The sequence below is a fragment of the Aplidium turbinatum genome, chromosome 1 (assembly GCF_918807975.1).
Source record: "Aplidium turbinatum chromosome 1, kaAplTurb1.1, whole genome shotgun sequence".
NCBI classification, from domain to species: domain Eukaryota; kingdom Metazoa; phylum Chordata; class Ascidiacea; order Aplousobranchia; family Polyclinidae; genus Aplidium; species Aplidium turbinatum.
Genome location: NC_137472.1, coordinates 58452093 through 58471665, shown reverse-complemented (window position 1 = coordinate 58471665; position 19573 = coordinate 58452093). Strand labels below are relative to the sequence as shown.

At 38.6% G+C, this 19573-nt stretch overlaps 1 protein-coding gene across 1 annotated transcript; it reads right to left on the bottom strand.

Annotated features, from left to right (window-relative positions):
• Window positions 1–2879: 2879 nt before the first annotated feature.
• On the bottom strand, window positions 2880–19159 carry LOC145784010 (BRO1 domain-containing protein BROX-like). Its single transcript, XM_082595769.1, has 12 exons — window positions 18409–19159; window positions 17267–17481; window positions 14052–14136; window positions 13357–13452; window positions 12781–12853; window positions 12162–12267; window positions 11570–11659; window positions 10944–11029; window positions 10396–10477; window positions 9679–9829; window positions 8872–9034; window positions 2880–8116 (listed from the first exon to the last, which is right to left on the bottom strand). Exons 1-12 carry the CDS (start codon window positions 18690–18692, stop codon window positions 8030–8032), a joined length of 1518 nt encoding a protein of 505 aa, XP_082451895.1. The 5' UTR covers window positions 18693–19159; the 3' UTR covers window positions 2880–8029.
• Between the last annotated feature and the right edge of the window lie 414 nt (window positions 19160–19573).

Genomic DNA, 19573 nt, shown 5'->3' with positions numbered 1-19573 from the left:
ACAACTCAAGTACGGTACGCAGCTGTGTCTTTGATTAGACACTTACGTGGCAAAATGTCCTGAAGGCGGACACGAAAATTTTCTTTCTTGTTATTATTTACTTAAACTAAAACTTCAACCAAAACATATGCAACTTCATGCAACAAACAGTGTATTTTACTGCAACTAAGTTACAACTAGGCTGGTTTAATGTTAGTGACTATACCTAAGCAGCGGTAGACGACCGAGCAGTCAAGCACTTCAACTGTTTTGATTGGCAATCTACATAGTCTTCTTTAATTCCTGTATTTAATAATTTCCTACATTTTTCGATACAAAAGCTTGCTATTATTTTTACTAAAGAGACAAAATCGTTTAGCGATTTGCCATTTGTCTTCCGTTTCCATTTTTTGTGCTCATTGCAAAATACAAATCCAAAACAACGACAAAACAGGGCGATCTAGAGTCTCGAGCACTGCTCTCGACCAGAGCGCTAACTCTTATGTGTTTACGGCAGAATGGTGGATAGAGTGCATTTCTAACAAGGCCATTGAAACGAATTAATTTACCTACCTTTGTATAAACGGATGTAAGCTATCTCAGGCATCAGATGAAATCACACATCCTACATACCATAGAAGAAAACCTTTTTGTTTTCATGCAAGAGAGACTATCTGTTCGTAGGCCTGCAAACTGTCTTGTAATAGCCTATTTTTGATACATCACCCTAGCCGGTAGCGATTTTTATATTTTTAAATGGAAAGAGGTGGTGGCTACATGGTCAAAGATGGTGATTTACCACGACAAACCTGTGTTTTTTCTCTTCTCAGAACCATCAACATCCACAGCATAATACGGTAAGCTGTGTTGCAAGCGTATTCAATCGGCTGTTGTATGAACAGATATAATAATCTGAAAGTGAAACTATGACTTCGTAGAGCTAGCACAGACACTGACAGCAAATTAGTAATTTTCCCCACGATGGCTGGTCAACAAGTATTGCGGTTAGAGTTGGAGTGCCGAAAACGATATGAAATACATCAAAATATTTTGTAATTGCTTAATATTGGAAATAAAAGTATGAACAAAGTTCAACATTTTCGGTTTCTTCAGCACTTTGCTTATTATAATTTGCAGATAATTTGCAACAGATTTCATACATTAATTAAATGTGTTCTACTGTTCATCCATGGCCGCCTATCTTTAGGTAGCCATGGTTCATCACATCAACTTTGACAACGTGACTAGTGTTGAACACAATAGTATTGTTTCTTACACCAGTCTATCCATGTAGATTTTAACTTACCGCAGAAATTTCTTCATGATCTGCTAAATAATGTGATCTGGTGTAGCCTAAGTCCTTTGCAAACAGCTGCATCAGGAACAGTGTTCTCTCAATGAACCAAACAACGAAAATATTTTGAAACTAGTTTAGGCTATTTGTAAACCAACCAATCCTACGCTCAGTAGCAGCCTAATTTACATTTCAACTGTATCGAAAGTTCACGACTTGTTGAAATGTGTAAATTGTAGGTCGAAGACAAATGTCTGTTTTATTTTCCTGAAATGCTGACATACATCTGCGCTTACTAATTTTGACCATCAAAAGTTTTTTTCTGTGTATCCTACTGCAACAAAACTCTGCCAATCTCGGTAATCGGCCCTGCGCCAAGAACTTCTACAAGTATGCGAAACTACCAGAAATAACCTATCAAGGCTTTGTCAGTCCGAGGATAAAGATTCAAAACCAACCAACGAAAACATTTCAAACACAGTGAACTTTTCAATGACGACGTAACTGGACATTTGTGCCAGTGCAAGCCTACTGGCTACAATTGGCTACAATGCTGGCTACAACTGGCTACAACAACTGGCACTGGCTACAATTCTTGAGTTAAACATCTTATAAACGTACTGCCTGTTGTTGCCCTTAGCTTACCATGAGATGAGGTATAGCCTACTCTTGGTCATTCACCTATACCCCACTGCAGCAGCAGAAAGAGCATTTAAGAGTTCTTTGGTTTTCAGTGCTTCAAATAAGCTACCAGCTCAGTGGCCGAGTGGTTATCACCTTTGGCTCTGGTGGATCTGAGGTCGGTTCCGTGTCGAGTGATACCGAAAACGCTAAAAACGGCGCCGATTGGGTAACAAGGACAAGTCTGGTAAAATGTGATGACGTTCTAAACCTAACATGAAATTAAAAATGAGCCCTGTCGCTAAAAGACCTTACCACTTGTAAAGCGATAATAAATAACCATAAAATTGTTATTCAAAAAAGCGGATCTTTTATTACTTTTCCTTTCACTTCACCATCTGTTTCCAGAAAACACATAGCCCATGTTTGAAGAAACGTGGCTCTCAATTCGTTTTCCTATAGCTAAATATAGGCTACTGTTAATTTACATAGTTTACAACACGTGAATTTAGGGGTAGTCAATTTGAATTTATCTATAAACAGCAACAGTTGTTGGACAAACAAATGACAATTGCGTGTTTTGGAGTATGTAAATCTAAATTAGGGTACTATGTAAAAGTATTCTTGTTAAGTAGTCGCTGGTACTAATTAGTAAACAAGAAAACAAACCTTTCATTAGTGGATGTAAAAAAACGAATAAGTTGGAAAACATAAACAGTTTTTTAACAAGTGAAACCTACTGTGCACCCTTCCCAAGCCATATAGGCTACCGCCTACCAGAGCCCCTACCACGGCCCGGTATAGGCCTAGTTTGCCGGAGAATCATGCAGGTAGGCTACAAACTTTTGATGACGCGTATATTACTATTCCTCTCAAACATGGTTCAAATGGGGAATAGCATCTTCCTCTTCTTGTAAATGTGGTGCTGAGGTACAGACCGTAGAACACATAATCAATAATAATAATCAAGTTTTTATTTGCGTTCATTGCGATAACATACAGTATAGGCTATACTGCGATCACAGATGCGATACAATAGACAACAGGAAGCAGCGAAGTGACATATAGTCTTCGAGTCAGCTGCTCCCCTCATTTTGGCTTGCCATTATAGTCTTTGACGAGACATAACCGCGTGCTCTAGAGCGGTGCGCTAGAACCCACGTTCTTTCGACTCAACCAAGCGGTGTTTTATGTGTTTTGGATAATGAAACCAAAATCTGGGTGCTTTCCAGTGTAGTTCCGGAGCATCGTGAACCTGAGGTGGTAAATGAATTAAACCTCGGCCCAGAAGCTCCAGCGAAGAAGTTGAGACTAGAAGGGCTACTCCACAAAATTTTGAAACAACAAACTTTCAAAATTGAGCATTGTGAGAATACTTTCAGCCCAAATCAATAGTAAAACTTTGTCAAATGATGCTGCACCCTGGGGTAAAAAGTTGATTAAAGTTGGGTAGGCTACCCATGCATGAAACGAGAACAGCTGTAAGAATAAATAGTGGTTGGTTCAATGGCAGGCTTCAATTTGTCAAATATATTTCGCACAAAATACAACAAAGTGCTTATCTACTGTATGTATCAGGTCTGGGGTGTAGGTTACTTGTTCATTTGGGATTGCTGTTCTGTTTATTTATACCATTGTGAGACTTGACACTGATAGTGTATCAATATCTATAGGCCAATTGCTAAGTCTGTACTTACTGTATATGAAACTATTTCAGGAGGTGGGGCAATGCCCCCTTTGATGATGTGTATGCCTACATTAACCTCAACTTGCAAATGCATTGTGAATAAACTCAATTTTCTGTGTTTTAAGAGGGGGAGCGATTACCCCTCCTGGATCCGTTACTGAACGGAATCGGAAGCTTTTCAAACGCCCTGGGGACTGTGGTGTATTATGCTGTCAATCAATGGTAGCCTATATGCAGCCTTAAGTTAGGGATTAATCAGTCTAAGCAGAAAAGTTATTGTCTGTTATAAATAGATGTTTATCTTTCGCAGGAAAAGAATGTTTTGTTTCCAAGCAACCATGTCAGCTTAACTTGATAGACAAAATATTGTTTTAATCATAGATACCGGAAACAATTTGTTATGAAGAATAAACAATTCGTCACCATCAAGTAGCAAAAGGGCCCAATAGCATTTGCGAATACTCTGCTGATTATATTAACTATAGTCACACTGTGTTTTTACACCACTAGACTTGTTAACTTATGACGAAACTGATGTTTGCCCGCGCAAGACAAAAACATGTCAATCATAGCAATACCTTTTAGAAATGTGCTGACCTAGGTAATACATTTGTGGTAGGCCGACTGTTGGTATTGTAAAAAAATCACACACAATGCATATTAAACGCAGAATGGAACTATTTACCAGGCATTTAATTACTGAACAAAGTTTCTATTGTTATTCTGGTGACTGTCAGATCAGGTGGTGACTTGCAGGTTGCAGACAACAGAAGAGCGCAAGAAATTTTACAACTTTGAAAAGCATTTTGTAATGTAATGGCTCGAAACAGCGAAAATCTGCTTTAAATTACGTCTACAAACGTTGAATCAATAAAAAAACAACGGATTTTGCCGACTGTGTTAGCCTTCCACAAGCCATAAGATAGCATTCCAAGTAAACGAGATTTCTTGGAAACAACGATACGAAATTTGATTAAAAGGTCTCTGTTTTAAAACAAATCAATCACCTGACCTTTTAGCCCAGCCAAATCACTGGCACCAGTGTTGCTACACGTGGGAATTTATCCCCACGGTAGAGATTTTGGGACATATTTAGGGAATTCCAAGGAGATTTTTTACAATATTGTTGCGGTTTTCGTCTTGACACTCACCATAACCAAAGCAAAAGTTAACATTAAAAGAATGATCACATTTAGTTATGAAGGGGAAATTCCCCACACCCAAAATAGTTTGATTGAATATTTCACACTCTGTTACAGCATCATTTAACAAAATTTTGTTATTGATTTAGGCCGAAAATACTCTTAGAATGGTAATTAAGGTTTTATTTGCAAATTTTCCTGGGAGGAACCACACATCCTGTGAAACGCAATGCGGTAGTTTGCATTTATTTCTGTACAACAAAAATATGGTATAATCATATAACAGCGCGGCAGGTACAATAAAAGCCAGTAATTACTTCATGCATCAGCACAACACTTGGTTATATCGGATTAACGTTATAAGACGGGAGCACAATCTCCCATACAATGATAGCAGCCAGCAAACCAGGTCCTTTTTACATTCTGTGAACTTGGAATCACAATAAAAAAGGACTGCTGTGCTTGGACCAGTCTGAGAAGCCGTTCAATCACCATTGCAACTTATACAGACAGATGTACGACTGTACGTATTTCACTGTTAACTTTCGATTTTCTTTTAGAGTCTGTTTAGTTTCCAGAGTTCTCCAACAAGCCGCAGAAATAAGATATCGTAGCCCGTAGGCTACAATAGTCAAATAGAGACATTATTAGTCTAAATAATTAAAAAAATTGAAAGTAATTTTTTTAAGCCATAAAATGGCTGTTTCACAAACAAAGCCTGAAAAACCAGTTGTTTGGCGACAATCTCGCACGAGAGCTCAGTCGAGACTTGTCCAAAACGATACAGGCGTCAAGTTGCAGAAAATTCGACAAGTAAATGCGCTGCATTCGCACGCTGGATGCCAGCCTGCAAACCCAATTGCACAAATGTGATAGTAGTTGACTGCAAATGTGACTGATGACCCTGCCAAGTGCATGAAATACTTTGCTATTATCATTGCATTAATTGCGCCTAGCTACAATGAAGGTTCACCACACACTGACGACAAATCTCATGCTTTCATGGAGCTAATATATGACGACAAGGAACAAAGGAGCTAAGCCAAAACTGCAATGCTATTAAATATCTGCTCCATAACGTTGGAATCTTTGAAATTGAAATAGCATCCCTGATAGCCAAGACCGTGACCAGAGGTAGGACATAACGCAATCATGCGTGAAGTAAACTCAATTGATTGCAGTCATTAAGATCATTCTTGCACTCAGTTCAGTTGCAAAAGAAAAAGAATATTAGTAGAAGGTGGGAATCGAACCCACGCAATCGAAATGACTACTTCTTTGCCCTAACCCATTAGGCCACGCTGGTTGGGGCGATGCATTCAGTTAAATTTCTTTGTATCAAAAATCTTTCGAGAAGAACGATCAGAATATCACGTGCTGAGTCACATGACTGAAACCAGCTGATGCGCACATACGTTACATATGATTGCGTTATTGTTTTCGAAGAGTGGACTACGTTGAAGTGCCTACCATGACCAGAGCTAAGATTAACGGAGCAGAAGATTGTGAGGCTTTCTGTAGGCATGAGCAATGAGCATGACTATCAAATGTTTGCTAACACGAATCTGAGAATGTGGATGAAGTTTAGTCTACGTTACCCCGGACAGGAAAATCCGTCATTTTTATCGATTCAAATAACGGATTTTGCTGTATTGGACGTGTCTAAAAATTACGTAGACATATTGAATGATGTAAAACTACATTGATAAAACGTTTCGTTTTGACTGCACAAGAAAATCAAACCGTTTTCATAGAAACGCTGTTGGATTAATGCAGAGCACGAAGCGACCATTAAAATAGCAAAATGAAACATCATTCTAAAGCAAATACGAATGGCAACCCTGTATCTCATGCGGTCACGTGACGATTACACAAATATAACATTGTCAGTGGTGGAAGGTGCAGCATCAAGACCTGCTCCAACAAACAAACTTTTACATCGCTTCGATGTGCTTCGTGGTTAAAGTGATGCAAAAAAGATCATCTTTGTTGATCAGCGGGAAAGAAATTGTGTAAAATGAATGAAATTATAAATGTTTTTCTTGAAAGTAATAACCGCCTAGGACTCAAACAGCAAAAATCATTTTTTACATTGATTCCACGTCTGTAGACGTTGAATCAATGCAAAAATGAATTTTGTTGATTGGGTATGCTCAAGTGCTGCTGGGAAATTTCTTCAGATTGTGGAAGAGAAAATTCTTGGATTGATTGAATTTGAATTTCTTCCAAGTAAATACAGGCTTGAATAACAACAACAACGATTTGTTAAAACCGCAGAATAAGACGATGTTTACGTTCCAAGCGAGCATAATCCAAACGAGAGAGTTGCTTTTACATTGAATTACAGCAAAAGCAATCATTTTTTTTTGATAAACAGCAAGGCAGTATAAAATGCCTGGCAGCCCTACAATATTACGCAAAACAAACAAGATCAATACAAGAAAAAAAATGTTCTAGCCCAGCTAGCAAAGTTGTCGTCTACGGTTGCATTGCTCATGCAGCCCGGCAACGTTGCATCAATTTCATAAAAAATTGAATGCTAAAAAGGTTTTGTCGTAGCCAACAATACCCAGACAGCATCAGTCGTTTTTTAAATTGGTTCAACGTTTGCAGACGTTCATTCAATGTGAAAAACGACTGATTTGTTGTCTGAGTGGGTGAAGATTTAGATCAAGAGAACGGGAAGGAAACAACTTTATGCATCCAGCTTGGAGCATGTCAGCTCAGGACGCCTTACACGCTCATAGGGCGGAGTGTTAACAACTTCAAGAAGGAATTTGCTGTTGGCTAACCTTCGTGCGTTCCGGAATTGCATGGCGCCACTGATACGCGTTTTACTAGCGGTGGTGTATCAGGTGTCTCTACCATTCTTCTGATAGTTTTCATGAATTTATGCGAAATGCCGCAAGAAAAAATACAAGGGCGCCGGACAGGAGTGGACAAAAATGCACGAAACAAGGAGGCTAACAAGTACTTGTTCAAACCTAATGAATTTTCAAACAAAATATATTTTTTGACCTAATTAGGTTCATTGAAGAGCAGAGAAATACTTTCTGTCACAGTTGGTGTGGAACAAAATAGTTAGGTCAATTTACATCAAAACGTCAAAGGAAAAATGAAAATTGTGCCCACTAGACCCTTGTACTATCGTCGAGGGGTGCCTGAATGTAATCACCCAGCCACTTCTGCAGGCCGATGGGCTGGTTACAATACACAGACCTCACAATTTGTTTCACAGATTACATTGCAAAGACGTAACGTTTCCACAACGTTGTGTAGACAGAAAACAACGTTAGCTCGCAGTTTTCATGAAACGATGCATCCGTTGTCTCTGGTGACTTTGATATCCGGTTCATTGATCGGCTGTACTTCACCGCCCTTAGGCTTCGCATTCTGGAAAGCATTGGTCACTTAAAAGCAGCGGAAATTGTCGTTTATCCGGGTAAGTTTAAAAGCGGAAACGAGATAAATACAACGTATCAGATAGCAGTTTAAGCTTAAACCATGGCGACCTCTATACACAGGCTATGACAACGTGCAGCTTCAAACTTAACTGGAGACAGATCTGTTAGTAGCCAAAATCGCAAGTATAAGTTGATAGTTTGAGTAGTAGTTGATAAATATAGATTTTGTGTATATTTGTGTGACTTTGAGCTACTTTTGTGCTATTGTTGGTACACAAATATGAGACTAAATCTTAGCACTTGAATCGGAAATCTAAAAAGCGTCTGGCAACACAGGTAATAGGAAGAGTTGTCGTTTTTTTTACATAATATTAAGAGTTTTGCAGTGACTTGAGATTCAATGATCACACTTTGGCAATTCGGATTCTCCAAACTATCATTTCAAAGAGATATAAAATAAATTTAAACTACAGTTTAAAACTGAAATTACAGTACATTGGCCTCCAGTTCGCACGTCGACAAGGTCTGCGTAAATAGATCGCTGCAGCATAAAAAAAACTCAACGAAATCTAATCATTACAGATTGCATGGGTCCACTTCTATAGTCAACACCTCTCTAGTGTCATATAGCGGGTATATGTTTCCATAAAACTTGTCCTTTGAAATATTTTAAGTTTTTAGCTGATACCATATTTTTGTTACAGATACCAATGAATTGCCAATGAATAGCGATTTCTGCTTTACCTTTTTATCCTCCTTGACGTTCTTGCTGATGCTGAAGCCAGCATACACTGCGCTTGTCCATTGGTCGCTTGTGGAAGGGACGGAGTAGGGGGTGGGGTCGACCAACCCATGGGTGGCTTGTAGGTTCATACTTGGGGGTACAGCGGGGACTTTTTGGTGATATCTGTAGAAGGGTGAAATTGAATACTATACCACAGCGATGATCAGACAAAGAGCAAATAGACAAATAACAGTTAATGGCTTCAAGGTTTATAATCGAAAGTTAAAGCTTTGGGATAAGTGGACCGTAGGGCAAGAAAGCTATTTTCGCCGTGTCCACTTTAAACCGTGTTATTGAATTTTTTTTAAGAAATAAAAGCTTGCTCTCATCGAGGGTCGAACTCATGCCCTTTCCACTGTAAGATGCTCTCACCACTAAGCCAAGCAACTAAGATGATGACAAAGGATAAAATCGTAAAAGACGTGAAAGAAAGCTTGACTGGCGTTCGATACGAGACATATTAGAGTTAAGAAACCAACTATGCCCGTGCGCTTGAGAGCATGAAATCATCTTTAAGCAGCCAATACGCAGAAGCCAAGGAAAAGCGACACTGAAAAATAAGTATCGGAACATTGATTGATTTTAAATGTTAATAAAGAAGACCTCTGACCACTGAATATGTTTGCATATCTTGTAAGCAGTTATGATTTCATGCTAGTTTCTATGACTCAAAAGAACAAAGAAACATATAGCTGCGAATTAAAACATGCATTTATTAAATGCAACAAAGAACTAATAAAAATCAGCACGCAGTAGAAAACACTCACATGAAGCCGTTCTCTGATTTACTTTTTTCAAATTTCCTGCGAAGATTCTTCTCGAAGTTCTTGTAGAACTCATGCTCGTGAGGGCGAATGGTCGAGCCAGCGCCTCTAGTGGATATGTACTGCTTGCAAAGGGAGCTCGTTTTTTCTAGATCTGCAAATAATTCGATCATAAAAAAATGAAATCAAACTTTTAAAACGCATACAAATCAATTTTTTTATCTCATCAAAGCAGATATTACACGAGGTTTCTTTAACTGCATGAAACATAAATTCCTGCTTTGTAGAAACATATTCAAGAAAGCAAAACAAACCCAAACTGAAGTAGTAAACGTTTTGTTTCATGCACAGAATAAAAAAGAAACACCATTATAAAGCCAGTCAAGAAAATTCTCAAAACAGCTAGTTCTGTTTCCTTCAGATAAGGTTACTGAAAGTAGTTATTGTTGTAATTTTTTCGTTCACGCCAGTCGCTTCTGCACCAAATTTATTAAGAGTTATAATAAATTGATCACGCCACAATATCAACACACTATCGCAACATGGACATAAGCGGAGTATCTGGCTTTCAATCAGAACGAATAAGTTTAACGCGCTGATGCAACCCCAGACAGTAAATAAGTCGTTTATTACATTGATTCAACGTCTACAGACGACTGAAAAACGACTGATTTGCTGTCTTGGACAGTGGCTAGAGTGAATGATAACATTGTCACTTACTTTCCGTGCTATCCTGTAGGCATCTGATTGAGTCCCCACACTTTTCATCAGCGAGCAGTGCCTCTCCGTAGTAACACAATGCCTGGAACAATGTGGTTTGTTCTTATTCAACTGCGATGTTCTTGTAGTCATTTCATAGCAAAGATAGTAACTACCTAGCTTGCAAATCACTTTTTTACATTGATTCAACTCCTGCAAACGTTGCATCAATGTAAAAAAGGAAATGATTTGCCAGCTGGTTAATCCCATGCTAACCAACTACCCAGACAGCAAAATCCGTAATTTATACACTGTCTTGTTTTGTTTCTGTTTGTCGTGTTCAGGCTTATTTAGATTAAATGGACGAGAAGGCAAGGAAGCCAATCTTCGTGACCACCTTCTTCAGGCATGCTTTTAAGTGTCCTACCAAAGACACAGCCGCATGCTCGTGAGCGGTGTCGAACCGGCGCCTTTCGAACGTCGTTGCAGGGCTCTCACCACTCGGCAATGCAGCCGACGGATTTTGCTGTCTGAGTTCATCACAGAACTCCACATGCAAATGATCTTACATATGATTTATAGAAAGCTTCTTTCAACTGCAGATACTTCCTCCATTTCCCGACAATCTCTTGGTCATGTGACTTTAAGTAGTCGTCTGAAAAGTAAAGAATTATTTCATGATGAATAAAGCAGTTTATTTGTAACAGCAAAACAATACGATTTTGACCGCAACATCATTTATGAGGATTGAAAGATATTGTTTCCACGACAAACGAAGCTTCTAACTTACTTGAAGATTCCGAATTTTTTGTTATATAAAAATCGGAGCTGCAAATTCAATCATTTTTTTTGTTAATACTTTTATTATCTTTATTACTTTTGCCATTTTAAATTTCAGATCGAGTTCGCTAATTTCTCATCAAATTTAACAACTCCGTGTTTAACAAAGAACAGTATAGTTTTACGGAAATTTTCCCAACTCCAAATGTTTTCAACGATTTTTCCTTTGACGAGTTCAGTGAAAAAGAGAGAGTTTTTAAGGTTGGATTTTGTAACTTGCACCCAGGCAGCAAAATTCGACAGTAAATCAATCGTTTTTTACATTGATTCAACGTCTGCAGACGCTAAATCAATGTAAAAATAACGGATTTCGCTGACCCGGTACTGACCACCAGAGAAGAAACCAAGCACTTACCAGCCATTTGAAAGTACTTGGAAGTCTCGTTCGCAAGACCAGCTATTAGTCTCGCCTTGTGTTTCTTTTCCACCGCTCTTGCTATGGTCACTGTCAAGTCAGTGAAGCAATGGTTAAACAAGAAACCAAAAAGTGAGCAGGAAGACAAAAGTTAGAACAGATTTACTACACTGTCACTGCTACGCCAACGAGATAGGGGGTTGTGTGGCAATCGCGGACGAGTAATCATTGCAAGGCAGTTTTTAACTGATGAGAAATCCATTTTGGTAAAAGACGATAAAAAATCCTCCAGAAAGAATAACATGGTATACACTACAACATATATAATAATGAGAAAATCGTCTGTGTGGAATAAGACCAAATAAACTACTTTCTACTTGGCTATGCTAAAACTGTATAAAGTACGAAGTGCTGAGAGTATATCTGCGAAAGACAAATCTCTGTATAACAGACACACTATGTACAATTGTACATTCATATTATATGAAATTTATAAGCGTTTAATTTCCTATGAGCTCTTCATTTTTGTTGTTCCCATGCAGGTATAATGAGCTGATGGAGATCCCTTATGAATCTAGGTGATGGCCCTCACCTTCTTGTGCCTCAGCTTGGCAGCACATAATGTAGCATTCAAGCACATTGGGATCCAAATCCGAACATTTCTCTGGAGGATTGGACAATCGGCCAATATGGTTATCCTTCACATAAAAATTTATACTTGCATAGAAAATTCACAATGTCAGCAATGTACTTATGCGAAATCACTACCCCACAAGTAGTTTTCAATACACAAATCAAATTGATCGAGCCATATAAAAATAGCTTAATAAGTTGCCATTCTTGCTTCATTTAGGCACATTATTAGATTGCAATTGGTAAAAAACGTTTCAGGGTAAAAAGATTTTCGGTGCATATCTGCGACACCTACTGCAAGTAATTCCTGAGCAACTAGCAAAACTTGATTAGTGTTTATTCGGAGTCTGCTTCACCGAAAGCTTCCTTGGTCTGTCAGCTTCCAATACGTGCCAGCCGAGTTGTCAAAAGAGTGACAAATTGCATTAATATATGTTCAACTCAACAATCCAACTTTGGTCATAAGACTTTAATGTCTCGTAACATCATGCCCAATACCAATGATTAGACAATAGACATTGCGCAGTAAACTTGCCAAAAAAGAGTATTGATGTCACCAGTCAACATAAGCATCCCACCTTAAATTCTTTGAATATCCCAGCGGCTTTTTTCAAACTCGTGTGAATTTCTTTTGCATCTTCCATGTTTACTCTAAAACAAAAAAAAGTTCTTTAAACACAGAAAAAAACAGTTGATAGCTGGTCTATCTAGAGCAAACGATGGTTCGAAAAAAACTGCAGAAAGAGCCTTCAGGATCTGAAACCTCAACGCACTGAGTATGGTTTTTGTCGTAGCTAGACTTACACCCAGTGGTTGAAGATTTAGATTAAGTGGACGTGAAGACAAGGAAGCCAAACTTCGTGTCCACCTTCAAGCATGCCTTTAAGTGTCCTGCCAAAGACACAGCTGCATGCTCTTGAGCGGTGTTGACAGAATAGCTCGATGGAATGCCTAGTAGATGGGGTAGCTTACTGGATGCAAGCAGACAAACTTGATATAAATCATATGATGAGTCTACCATGCACAAGCTTCAAATGAAGTTTTCTCAGTTTGGTGGTAAATAATCTCTCAGGTATTCATGAAATATCTATCAGATATCAAATAATCCAATGAAGAATCATGGTTAAAGCCAAAAATTGTTTTAAACAACATACTCTGCTTGCGCTGCAAGTTTGGCTGCGTGCTTGGTGTACCACAGGGCTATGTTAACTCCCATGTTGATGAAGTCAAATTCTGCATTGTTCTCAGCCCTGTGAAAAACATCTGTTGTAAATTGACTGTTTCATTAGCAAACCGTTACATAAAGCTCTGGCTGGATACGAATTGCAACCTCACATCTATGGATTGGACTTCCTCTGCGACCTTCTATTAGCTGAAGGACCTAGTTCAGTTGTTCATATTCAATCAGGTTAACCGGTCAAAACGCAAGGTCAATATACGCAAACACGGTTCCATTCAAATAGCAGTTAGAGAATAACAAAGTATCCGATAGTTTTCTAAACTCTCACTGCGCCAAAATGTCACCACAAAATAAGAAAAAACAAAACACTGTTTAATGAAGATCTACGCTACGCTTAGTGCACCAGTTAGTTACGGAAAACACTCACGCAGGCTTGCCCTGGTGGAAAGTACTTTGAAATTGTTGCTCTTGATAGACGATAGTAACTTAACGACCTTTATATGTTTACAACATGTGTGTTGCAATAATGAACCTAGTATTCTGTTCTGTAGGCTTTTGGAGCATGCCCTAAAACGTTGCAAAAGGAAAGACTAGGCATCAATAATACAATGAAAAGCCAAAAATAAATCTATATATAAAATGAAAAGTCACGCCAAGTATGCAACTCACAAAGGAGACTTGCCAACGAATAAGGTCTGGGTCCATTTGAATTGGAAGAATGTTTTGAGGGTTGTAGATGCACCTGCAGGTACGTCTGCAAGGGAAAACAACATTGGTTTTGTAAAAATATTCTAGATAAACTCACAATGTTACAAAAGTAAATAAATTCAATATTGTCCCAAAAGAAGCAGTGAAATAACCAAAAATGCTGTAAACTTTGAATCCTAGTTTTGAATGCAATGTAATTCTTCGAAAGATCTACCGTCGGCCATCGCTATTTGCAGTTCACAATTTGTGCTTTCAATTATTCGAGCTTTTTTCGTCTTATTCTAGTGTTACTAGGCCTAATGGAGACGCATGTATGCTTGTGCTATACCTACCAGCATATTATACATTGTTATACAATGCATTACTAAATAATAAAACATATGTATATTGTACATTTTTAGCAAAATGTCTCTGAAAGTGTTTAGGATGATAGCCTCTGGTGTTGGAAGCTGGGTTTTTTTTTTCGCTGACACTTTTCGGTCATTTGTCCGAAATGACTTGAAAAAATTCGGTCATTTTTTATTTATTTCGGTCATTTTTTTCTGAAGAAAATATTTCCTTTCAAGTAGCTGATACAAACCAAAATTTGCACTTCCTGACTAGCTACAACATAGGCGCCAACTTTTTATGCTGTATTGATACATAAAACAATAGAATAATAGATGAACTAGCGATCGGCAGCAGGACAACATTTTTTGAATGCAAACCGCAACAGCTTCGCGATAAATAATCACTAGAACAAGTAGGATGCTACAATTCCACACCAGACAAAATCTGTCATTTTTACATTGGTTTAACGTCTGCAGACGTTGAATCAATGTAAAAATGACTGATTTTGCTGCCTGCGACATAGCAAAAATCTACCATTTTGTGTCGATTCAATGTCATCAGATGTTGAATGCACCCAAAAACAACATAATTTGCTACGTAGACGGAGCGTGCGTTTAGCTTTACGCGCTTGCAAACAGACTCGATGTTGCTTTCGAAAGTCGAAACCTCTGCAGTGAATTGTCGCGGCACTGAACCGCTCGCTGTGAAAATGAACTTGAAGTCTCGACACGACGTAAACACCAACCAACGCAACAAGGGCTGGTACAAACCGCATTGCGCACATGCGGAATAATCAACGCAACAACGGACTCGCGCAAACTGCATGGCGCACACACGACCGTTGCCATAGAAACCTGATCAAAGACGGGAATATGCGCATCTTTTGTTTCATCTGCAACACGAAAACAGGTTAACCATAAAGTTGAAAGCAGGTCAGTCATAAGTTGCGATATTGTAGTGAAAAGGGAGCTATAATCAAACGTCTCTCCGCAACTATTTTTCAAGAGCTGTTTACGGATGTCAGCAACTTCTAAATTTATTCAAGGTGACGTGCTGTTGAATTGATGTAAACGTGAATGATTTTACTTTCAACAGGTACATTTTCAAGCGTATAATCAAGTTAGTACTTGCATTCCATTTTCACGACATTGTCATTCCATTTACAGTACAGTCAAACTTCGATACTATGCCACCTTGCTATTATGCCACCCTCGCTACTATACCACCTTTAATCGTCACCAGCTGAATTCAATAGAAAATATATTTACTATGCCACCCCTCACCCTCGCTGGTATGCCACATGAGAGTACAGTATTACTGTATTAACGAAACAATTAACGGTACGAACGAAGCGATTAATGTGTTCTCTCAAGTTATCTACTGTAGCTCAGCCCAAAACTATGAGGAATCGTCAGCTGGCGCATGTTCTTTCGGCGAATTTCGCACACCCCGTTGTCTAGCTAGCCGATCACATCACACTGGGCTTCCCGCTTCTCTGCTGCATGAACTTCCAGACAGTGCTCCATGCCCGCTGGGCTTCCTCGAACAAAACGATTTCCTCCTCAACAGTTATCTCATCATCTTCGCTTTCAACCGGCTCCTCGCTGCGCAACATCTCCTTCGCAATCTCATCCAGTGTGAAAGATCCACCAGTCTCGAAGCGCTCATCAGCTTCAAGAAAGTCAGATAGCTCGATCTCTTTGTTCTGGTGCATCTTTTCCTCGGCAGGCAGCGCTTCCCAGATCTCGAGCAGATTAACATCATCTGGCTCAGATTGGATTTCCTCGTACAATTATAATCGTACAACGCAACGTGGCATTACATTGTCACGTCACAAGGCTGGTTTTACAAACACTCGCTACTATGGCACCCTCGCTACTATGCCACTTTCTCTCGGTCCAAAAGGGTGGCATAGTATCGAAGTTTGACTGTATACCTTTTACTTTTTAGTAAACCTTTTCGTCTCTTATTTCATGGTAATAAATCTAATTCGTTGCTAAACTTTATGTTGTGCTCAGCTTAAAGAGTCGCAGTCCATCAACCGCTAGTTTACGCAGACGCATGACATGTGTTTGCTTAACCGCAGTGGTCGAGTTTTGTTTATAATAATTAACGGTACCGGTAGGTCGAACGTAGCGATAACTCCGAGTGTGGCAATAAAAGCAATCCTAGTGTGACGACATAATTATGTCATCCATCTGCGTGACATTTTGCTGAATTTACGTTGCTGCTGATGAAACACGCTTTCGCCCCCACGGCCAAAAAAATAGTTAGGCGCCTATGAGCTACAACATTAAGTTTCGCTGAGAAACGTTGTCGTGTTTTATCTGAGAAAACTTTCTTCAACGTTCATCAGCGAAACTCAACCTTGCAACACCCGAATTGACTATATATTTTTCGGACATTTTGACCGAATTGACTATATTTTTTTCGGACATTTTGCTAAAAAATCGGTCAATGACCGAAAAAAAAAAAACCCAGGTTGGAAGTGACTTCACTTAGACATTAAAATAAGAAGTACCACTACCAATGCATTTTAAACAAAGTTTCTATATACACGGTCGTACTCGTACATAGAGAATCTAGTACAAGAACCTTATCTTTTTATCACTAATGCACAATTTAATAAATATGCAACCACCTTTACCAGACTGGCTAACCTAGCGGAGAAAGTAGAGGCCATGAAGTTAGATACAGAAATGAACATGCATGATGTGCATTTGTTTCGTACAACAAGCAGTTGACCAACTAGAGGAAATTAAAAATCGTTTTTAACAAAAATGCATGGCCAAAGATCTGGGTGTGTTAGCCAAAAGAAACTAAGTAAATAAAAATCAATAAAAAACCTGATTTTTGTTTGTCGTCTTTGCTTTCTTCTTTATTTTCGGCGGCTGTGTCTTGTTGGCTAGTCGATTGCTGATTCTGTAACTGGCCGACAGGAACATTAAATAATCCTTGAATTAGCGCAAAGTATTGAGTGCTAGCTTCTTCCATTTTATCAGGAGACGCAGCCTGGTTGTTGAAAAGGGATAGAAGGGCATTCCGAGCAGTCCTCAAATCACTAAGAACAAATTGAAATCCATAAACACTGTACAAAACTGTAATGAAGTCTGTGAGCCCAATGTGACTAGTCAACAATAATTATGCTATACGAGCAGTCGAGCACACACAACACATTGCTATTGGTGTGACTAGCAACAAGCAATGCTAAAATAGCTGAAAAAAGCTGGAATGGCCCGTTTTGGTGAGTCCGATTCGGTGAGTCCGATCCCTTAACAGGGGATTTTTTCAATTTTTTTTTTTAAATTATCGGGTAGCTTACCGTAGCCTTTATCATTGCCGTTTTAGGGTTAGAGGTTAGGAACTCACCGAATCGGACTCACCGAATAGTAGCAGACCCGAAAAAAGCAGCACCAAAATACACTTTTTTGAACAAAAGAAAGAAATAACGAAAGTGGTGGCTTATAATAGCATCATCAGAGCTTTCATTTTTAACAGTTAACTGCCAATGCACATACAAATTACTAATAAAACAAATTAATATAATTATTTTGTTGGTGAAAGGGAATGAAGAATTGGGAATAAATTTTAGAGAGAAACTTAACAGACAGCATCCTCCAGCCAAACAAAAGAGCCGCATAAAGAATGACTCACTGACTTCAACACCATTCGTCATAGCACACGACTATTGACTAAGGAACTGTGGTCCGAAAGCAATTTGCTATTACCACAGTAAACTCGCAACATCAGGCTAAAACAGGTTGTTAACATCTACATTGTAAAGTAAGCAACGATCATGTTGCTAAAAGCGAACTCAATCTAATTGCAAAGGGAATGAAGTCTGAAAGCATAGCTGTCAGAGATAAAAAGCTGTTGCTACATGAAGGGAAATTAGTTACATTTGAGACATTATAATTGAACAGTCCTGTTTACTATACACTTTTCAACAACAGACAAATCTTTTTGGAACAATAAAAAGTTGCAAAACCTTATGATCTTGTTAAAATCGCTCTTCATAGAAATCTTTCGAACATCAAAGTTTTGAGAATTTGTTGCTTTAAAAGGATTCCGATGAAACCAATGAGCCATAGTGTCGCTAAATGTTAATGAGAAATCAGCAAATATGTAATTTTCTTTAATAATGTTGAATCTGAAAAAGGTAGTGGAAAATAAATACAAATTACACAAATACCAATATAATAACCTTTCCACGATTGAACTGTTAAACTTTCCAACCAGCAAAAGACTCATCTTTTCACATTGATTTAACATATAATATAATATGTAATTAGTCACATCTGTGGAACACAAAAAGTTTCTTAATTTTTTTCCCTGGTCATATATCCAATTTGGCAGATTGTTTCCTTGTTGCCCTAATTTAAATTGGAAATAATACACCAGTCTAGTGTATACACATAGACTCAGTAATTAGATGCTAATTGCTAAGCGACGATATTGTACAACTTTGACAACAAAGACCCAGTAAAAACTGTGGCACAAAAATTTGATTGTAATCCTTCGTCATTATATGTAGAAAAAAATATTGGGTTGGAATAGCGCAGCGGATAAGGCGTTGGCTTTCCAATAATGCAAACCTGGTTCGACTCCAGGCTTAAGCTGGTTGTTAAAAACACCGCCCACCTCTACCTAGGCAAGGGTGATATAAATTGGGGTCTGCTACTATTCGGTGAGTCCGATTCGGTGAGTCCGATTCGGTGAGTCTGATTCGGTGAGTTCCTAACCTGTAACCTGTAACCCCTAACCCTAACCCCAAACCCCTAACCCTAAAACGGCAATGATAATTAGGCTACGGTACCCAATAATTTAAAAAAAAAAATTGAAAAAAATCCCCCGTTAAGGGATCGGACTCACCGAATCAGACTCACCGAAACGGGCCATTCCGTATATATAAATTGGGTTGGCAATATTCCTGAAAAAAAGGTGGCCCAGAGAAGGAAACTGGCTGCCCTACTCTCCTTAGAGTCGAAGGCTTAGGACGATGAGAATCTTATCTTCTCATACCCGACACTAGAATCAAGTATGGGACCACCTTTAATAATTCATCACAAATTAGTAAGGTCTCAATTTGACCACTTAAGGGTCCAAAAGAATTAAAAAGAGTTAATACAAATGACAAAAGTAAACAGTTTTCT